This window comes from Telmatherina bonti, assembly GCF_933228915.1.
Source record: "Telmatherina bonti genome assembly, chromosome: 11".
Lineage (NCBI taxonomy): Eukaryota > Metazoa > Chordata > Actinopteri > Atheriniformes > Telmatherinidae > Telmatherina > Telmatherina bonti.
The window spans coordinates 30,149,597-30,157,545 of NC_136629.1; the positions used below are offsets into that span (position 1 = coordinate 30,149,597).

Below are 7,949 nucleotides of genomic sequence, written 5' to 3' on the forward strand. Positions count from 1 at the left end.
CATTACCTTGATGTCACCTCTTGTCTGTAACTCTATTACTATGGTTCTATTACACTCAAAGATGCACCTTCTCTATTTGATTATGACTCAATCACTAGGTTATTTATGGTTAAATCACAGTGATTTTGAAAACTAAAACGTCAAATAAACAGTTGATATCTAACAAGACAAAACATTTTTGTTAGTCCTAACGGCTAAACCAGCTTTTGCAAAGACAGGACTATCTCCGATTAATCAAGTGCCATCTGTGTCCAATTTACTTTCAGGTCGTCAGTTATTGAATTTAATGATATGGGTGATTATCGGCAAACGCTTTGAGACCATTAAGCAGTCGTGTGAAACACTAATAGTGTTGCGTCACGTGGCTGCGTGAGAGAAGGGGGGGGGGGGGGGGGGGGGGTAGGAGGGATAGACGCTTTTAAAGACCGCGCGCTGGTCATTTCATTCACGCTGCAAGACTGACTGACAGAGCCAGAGGGGGCAAAGTCCAACCTCAGAGGGAGCACACTGAATCGGTCCTCATGAAGCTGGAAGACAAGAAGTGGGCTGAACAGGGAAGTTTCTCTCCTCACGCGTAATTACGCACAGCGTTCACCTTTTTCTATTTTCCACGAGTCTTGTTTTACGGAGGATGCTGGAACCCAAGGAGTGACCATGATGTCCAGTCATAAGATTTCTTTTTCTATAATAGACATATTGGATCCGAACAAATTTAACAGCAAAGCAGTAAACGAACTTTCCATCATCCAGGAGAAGTTTCCTGCGCTAAATGCAGGCGGGACAAGTTTGGAGTGGGACTGCACAGCGGATGGAGACTTCAGAGAGGAGCGCGCAGATGCAGGTACAGAAAACAAGTCGTTTTCTTAATCAGATGATTCTTCTTTGGGCTAATACCAGTTCAAAAGGTCATGTGCAATATATTTTCAATATTTGTTGGCGTATGAAGGTCTAAATTCACTATTATAAAAAGAAAAAAAATGTTTATCATCACATAGACACCATACACAATGGGTAATTCGCACACTGAAACATCATAAACATAAAAGAAAAACCCATATGAATAAATGTCTTTGATTTTTACAATAAATTTTTTTTTCCCACTTAAGGTGCAGCACCATACTATATATCAGATTTATAGTCATCTTTGTATGACCTTCCCTTAATTTTCAAGGCTGCATTTCCTTTGAAGGAAACCACAAAGGCTTGCTCCCAGAGCCCCAGTGTGTGATTGGCACCGGGACAGGCAGGCTAGATAATTGTTTAAATCGTCCCATTGAGGATGCCTCTGCGCGCTTTGATCGATATCCCATTACTGCTTCCTGCATATCTCCCTCCAGCACCTTGCAGGTGCAAACCTCACACCCCATCCATGTCTGATCCTAAATATCGTTCGATTAAAACTTCCCTTTAAATAGATGACATTTATCGATCCGCCCGCAAATATGAAACTCCATTAGCACGTCACGGCTGAGGTGGCCAAGCTGGATTTAGACGGGATTTCTTTCCGCAACATGACATTTGAAGCACTGTGCGGTTTATAAATTATTTAGGGATTAGTGACCAAGTCTTCCCCTGCTCTGAATGCTTCTTTCCGCTCCTTGGGGTCCTTAGGGTCCTAATCAGACACTTCACATAGTCAGCTATGTTTTTAGTAGCTGCTGTTCAAACCGAACACAGACAGACATCATGATACTGATAAATGAAGAGAAGATTTCTTAGATTTCTTTTTTTTTTTTTTTTTTTTTTTAACTGATTGCTGTTTTTTTTAGTTGTTTTTCAGCATCATGGCCCAGTTTGGCCACTTTTTTTATTTTTTATTTTTTTAGTTTTTCTCCTTGTATACAAAGCATAGTTGTTCAATTGTCCCTTGAAAATCAATCATTAAGCTTTAAATTTAATCTAAGCAAAGAAAATTATGTCGAGAACCGCAGTGACGACGAGCTTTCAAATATGGCATTATGCCACTTTATTCAACCAAAACTACTATCAACTGGCCCTCAGTGCACTTTTTCGACTTTAATTAGTTTAGTTTCCTCAAATGTTTGGCTATAAATGGAATCCCATGGCACAAACTAATTCACATTCAAACTGAGTGCAAGAGGTGACCATGTGGGTTGAAAGTATTTTCTTTTATATTTGCAGGAGAGGAGACAGGAGATGAAGAACCTTCTCTCTTCAGACATCCTTCAGTTGTTAATGACCCCCTTGTCATTTCCCCTCCGGCTCGCTCAGAGTCCTGTCAGTCCGGCGACCAGGACCACGAGGACAGGAAGCCCACAGTCACCCCACTGGACCCCTCCCCGCAGAAGCGCCGGCGTCCGGACCAGACCTGCGCCAAACCAAGGCGCGCCAGAACAGCGTTCACATATGAACAGCTGGTGGCTTTGGAAAACAAATTTCGTGCTACTCGATATTTATCAGTCTGCGAGAGACTAAATCTGGCCCTGTCCTTAAGTCTGACCGAAACCCAGGTGAAAATCTGGTTCCAGAACAGGAGGACGAAGTGGAAAAAGCAGAACCCCGGGGCGGACAGCACTCTGCAGCCCGGCTCTAGCTCTCTGGTCAGCGTCAGTCCAAACCCCACAACTTGTGTCTCAAGTTCGGGCAGCTTCCACCAAACTTTCTCCAACTTCAGTTCTGGGAGTGTGATTTTTCACACGGCTGGTGGTGTTCCCCTCTCATCCACTGGGGGGCTCTTGCATCCCTTCATGCCAAGTGGATTCGTACAGCCCACTTATTTTAATCCACATCTATAAAACAAATCAAGATTAATGCTTGGAAATTTTCATTTTGAGCAATTTTTATTTGATATTTTTACAACTTTTGAACAAATTTATTTCTGAGTTCTGAAATTGTGAAATCCATAATTATTGTTCTTATTTTTATTTTTCTATTGTTGTCCAGCAGATTAAAAGGGAGTTTAAACAAAAGCAATGCCCAAGAAAGCTTTTGACTGTCTCCAGTTTACCATGAAACAATGTGAGTCAAATAGATGTAATGTTTATGAGTCTTTCCGCAAATTATAAACATTAATATCTTTCCTCAGCTCAGTCATGATAAGACTCTCATCATATGCTTCACTGTGTCAGTGTTTTGTCTTACAGGTCAAAGTGTGACATTTCTCAGACATCTTTTCATCTGCCAGGATCACACATCTTGTATCTGTTGTCATGTAAACAACATTATCAGTGTAACTTTATTAAAACGGCATAAAACACGTTACGGTGTGTGTACTGTTTCTAATGAGTTACAGATGCAGGATATTTAGGATATTCATGTCACGTTCATTTTACCAAAATGACTACTACCGAAGTGATACACTAAAGGTTTGCTCTTGATGATAAATGACTGTAAACAAGTTGCATAATTTAGACGTCGCCACATTCAAACAGATTCAAACACATTCAGAGCAGGACTTGAAATCTGTACAGAAAGCAAATACGTTTTGCAAGTATGATTTTTACAGGAAGTGCTTCTTCATTGTTAATCCAGAGCTCCACTGCACACCACAGAGAAATATTACACCTTGACATCTGTTTCCGGTGACAGATTAAGATATGGTCACTTTACAGAGTTCATTCAAAACCAGTGGTGTAGTCCAGGGTATACAGAGTGTACTCACTTGTTTTTCAGTCAGCATTGAGTAAACCCACTTCTATACCCTATGATGCTGCTTTTACATCTGCAAACATCCATACACATATACCTACACAGCTCAGCCAAGGTTACCCATGCTACGCTGGTGCAGTGAGCCATCAGCTGCCTTAATTTTAGCCTGAACATAATAAAGATATCAGTATATACGTCTATTAACCTGTCTCTCACTAGTCTGTGTGCCAGCTTTGGTCTAGTTATTTTATAACCCTTCCTCCCTGAAACCGAAGCGCAGAAATTATGTGACAATGAACAAATATATTGATATACTTTTCGGGTAAACTAAATAAAGTAGTCTTACATGTCACTTTTTCTCAAACAGCCTTTTTCTGGGCAAATTTTTTTTTCTATTTTTAAAACAAGAGCAGAAAATTGAGTCTGTACCCACTACTTGAGGGACCACTAGACCACTGCCCACAACACAGTTCCGGGAAATATGTTGTGTATACATCCACGTTTGTCAATGTAAATAAATAAACTTCTAAGACAGACTAACTTTTTCAGTGAAGGATTAGACGAGGAGAAAACCATGCCCATATGTCACCATGCACTTACATTCATAACTGCACATAAGAGTCATAGCCTACCTGTCAAAACTCAAAGATGTCCATATTAATCAAAGGTTTGTGCTGCAATCACATTTTATTTGTGACTTATAATAAACAATAAAAAGATTGGAGAATGCATTTATATGCCCTTAATTAACTGAATTTAACACAATCACTTAATTTGAGGACAACCAAGCAGTGAAGTATATATAAACACTTTATTACAAAACTTTTACTTCAGTAATACATATAATTTCAGCTTGTACCCTGTGTTTTATATTTCATTTACAGCTTTGGCAGTATTTCAGTAAGCAGCTGTTTGATGATGTAAAGTTAAAGAAACAATGTGATGAAGAGGGAACACAGGGTGAAGTTCAGAAATGTTTATAACAGTGGCTGTTTTCTAACCACTGGGTTGCCATGTGGATATCACTGGGCTGTTTAAAACTGTTTAAAAAAAATCTTAACCCAGAGATGACAGTGAGGTCCATCTGTCCAGTGTCCATGCCCATTTAAAGGAATGGAGGGTCACATAGAGGCTGTTCCAGCTACTACCAGAGGAGAGGCATGACACATCTGGGACAGCTTGCTGGTCCATCACAGGGCCTCGGACAGTGAAGGGAAAAAGTGAAACAATCACAACACTATTGGGTTGAACCTAATTGGGACTTTGTGTCTATTTAGTGATCTTCATGCAACATATTGTCATTAGCACCCTCATGACACTCCTGGTAAACTTCTTGCTATAATGCAAACTGTGTTGTAATTCCATCGTCTATTCATTCCTAACCCATGATAAGCACGGTATGATGTGCAATCTCACATTTAAGTAAATATGAAATAATGCAAAATGTTACAACTTGCTAAGGGGACATTAACATGTTACATTTTTGGACCTTAAAAAGTAGTAATTTAACCATTTTCTAACACAGCACATAATGTTAAACTTGGCTGTTGAAGGTTAAAAGACAATTGTTAACAGGGCATAAGTGTCTTAACCAATTTTACCCATCAAAAGATAATATAGAGGATCTGAACTCTTAATGGCTCTACTGATGTGACTGACTGAGATCTGCCAACAACACCCACACCAACCTGCAGCTGCAAGCCTGGCACACACATATCAATCACATGTTTGTTCCAATGCATGATGGAATATTTTTAATGATCTAAGTCTTCTATGTCACAGTGTTCATCTATCAGGATGGCTTGCTGTGGAAAATTATGTGCATCCTTTTCTCCAGTTTTACATCTGTTTTAAACTTTAATTTCTGACCAGGAAAATTCACACATTATCTTATTAATTTTTTCACCATCATTACAGGTGTATTAGCATCTGCACATTTGCACCTTATTTCTTGCTCCTTTCAACCAACAAACATGGGTTTGAGTCAAAACTTTAAAAAAGTGCAACAGTTCTAAAAAAAATTTGGATTAATTATCACAATAAGACTTCTGGACTACAATAAAAATCTTTTTTAATCCATCAGTATTCTTTCTATTGATTGAGAAGGACTAAGTTTTACTTACACCATACAACCACACAGTGTCACCATTTCTTTTCTTACTCACAAAACGTTTGTATGCAGACACTAATCATGGAGGTTTTTATTATGTTAAGCAGTAACAGAATAAATGTGTGACCTATGAACATTATCTGAAACTTTATCTGAAAATTCACTGCTTAATTAAAATGTAAAAAGTAAACATTTAAATGGTTTTTGTCGTCCTTGTTAGTTTGTATTTCATTTTAGTTGTTACATGACCTTCATTTATCTCTGTTTATTTAATCTCAGTGATGATCTTATGAGATTTCAGCTCCTTTTTGCTCCGGTAGCGGTAAGTCAACAAAAGCAAGATAAAGTGATTCCTTCCTGCATAAGTCATGCCAGTTGCCGTGACGAGTGCAACAAGTTTTTATAAAGAAAAAAAAATCTGCATACTGTTTGTATGATCATTAAGTATACACTGATGTTTCCATTTGTTTCTCTTACATGCATGTTTGACAGTTGTAGCACATACCCACTGAGCTGAGAGTGATAAGTTCAGTCCATCAGCAAAGGGAAAACAGCTTTAACCCTGATGTCAGCCGGTGTCATTAGCTGCCATCTTTCAAGACTATGTTGTGCTTTCACTTTTTTGATCCACAGTATGCTAGTTGAGTAAGGAACTTCAGTCAATGGTATATCTCCAGATGGTGTGTGCTGCTTGTAGGAAGGGACAGAAGTGGCTGGAAGGCAATTTTCTCTTGACACCAGTGTGATAGTTAGGAGGCTGAAAAGCATCCTTAAATTAGATAGTTTCTTATATCTGTCAAAACTTGGACAATGTCAGCCAGTCACTGAGATGTTGATGATAGCTGCACACTTACACACACACACACACACATACACACACACACACACACACACACACACACACACACACACACACACACACACACATATATATATATATATATATATATATATATATATATATATATATATATATATATATATATATATATATATATATATATATATATATATATAACATTTTGTTGTTCTGACTGGTGCATATTAATGTCCACCCTTTGGTTAAGATATTTTTCATCCAAATAATGCCTGGCATGCCGCTGAAGAATTTGACAGTTTTGATCAATACCCTGGGAAATCCAGTATAAGGAAACCATCCCATATTTTGGCTTCAGGCAACTGTTACATGGCAATGTGATGAATTATTTTGCAAGACATTTGAGGGGTCATTTAGGTCTTGGGAAAGAGGGCACTTGTTTAAAATTCATGTAGTCCAGACCGTGCTGGGACAAGGGCAGTAATAGTGCTGCAGGGTTGTATGAATGTGTATGCTTTTGAGTGCATGTGCACAGTGGTATGAGAAGAAAGTTCCATCTTCAGCCCCTGTTCTCTGTGCTTATCCTTTGCAGAGAAACGAGTGGGAGGCTTGAATAAATAAAAAGGAGCTGAGGATTTCCTGGTATGTGTGCATACTATCTTCAGCTGTGGAGGTCTACAGGGACTGGCGTCCTCTCAACTGGGATGGTCAGGAACAGTGAGTGGTACCGACAAGAAGTGGAAAGACTGTAGGAAGATGGTAAACCAGAGGTTTAGTAGCAGCATACAGGGGGGTGAATAGGGGAGAGTTCAGGGTCAGTGTGCAAGCATACCACATTATAAAAAAATTAACTCCTATGATTTATGTACGGGCCAAAAAATAGAAAAAAAGCCTTGTGATGATGCTGCGAAATATCTCACGTTAAAACAGAAGCAAAATATAAGGAAATGGTCAAGAGTTTCTCCAAGTTTTTATCTGGTCAGCTGATGTAAATACATTCATACTACATCATCACTGTATCTCTTGCACATTACATTGTGAAAAAGCTTAAGCAAACAAATACTCTGCTTTATTTATTTATTTTTTTGGAGTGTGCAATTTCTATAGATATTCATTGTAGGTTAAATCCTGTAAGAAAATTTGCCAGCCTTCTTAAAAAAAATCAGCAAGGGGAAATCTTTTTCACTGTGATGGATCATGTTATTTTACAACACTATAAGCCTTTACAAATGCAAAACAATTGTAATAGTTCAGAACAGATAAGTAATTTGTGTGTTTGTGTGTCAGCAGGATACACTCATCTGCTGAGCAACTATTATTGTGATTAGAGTTGCTTAGCAGGTTGGTGACTCCTGTGACATATCAGTTATGTTATGCAACTTTTTTTTGTGTCAGACTGAAAGAAACAGACTT

The 7,949-nt window shown here is 38.6% G+C and overlaps 1 protein-coding gene across 1 annotated transcript; it reads left to right on the forward strand.

The window, feature by feature from the left end:
• Nucleotides 1-654: 654 nt before the first annotated feature.
• nkx1.2la (NK1 transcription factor related 2-like,a) lies at nt 655-2,756 on the forward strand (the record flags this gene model as incomplete). The annotated part of the gene is made up of 2 exons (XM_079249331.1): nt 655-841; nt 2,146-2,756. The coding sequence occupies 2 exons, from the start codon at nt 655-657 to the stop codon at nt 2,754-2,756; spliced, it is 798 nt and encodes a 265-aa protein (XP_079105457.1).
• Nucleotides 2,757-7,949: the final 5,193 nt, after the last annotated feature.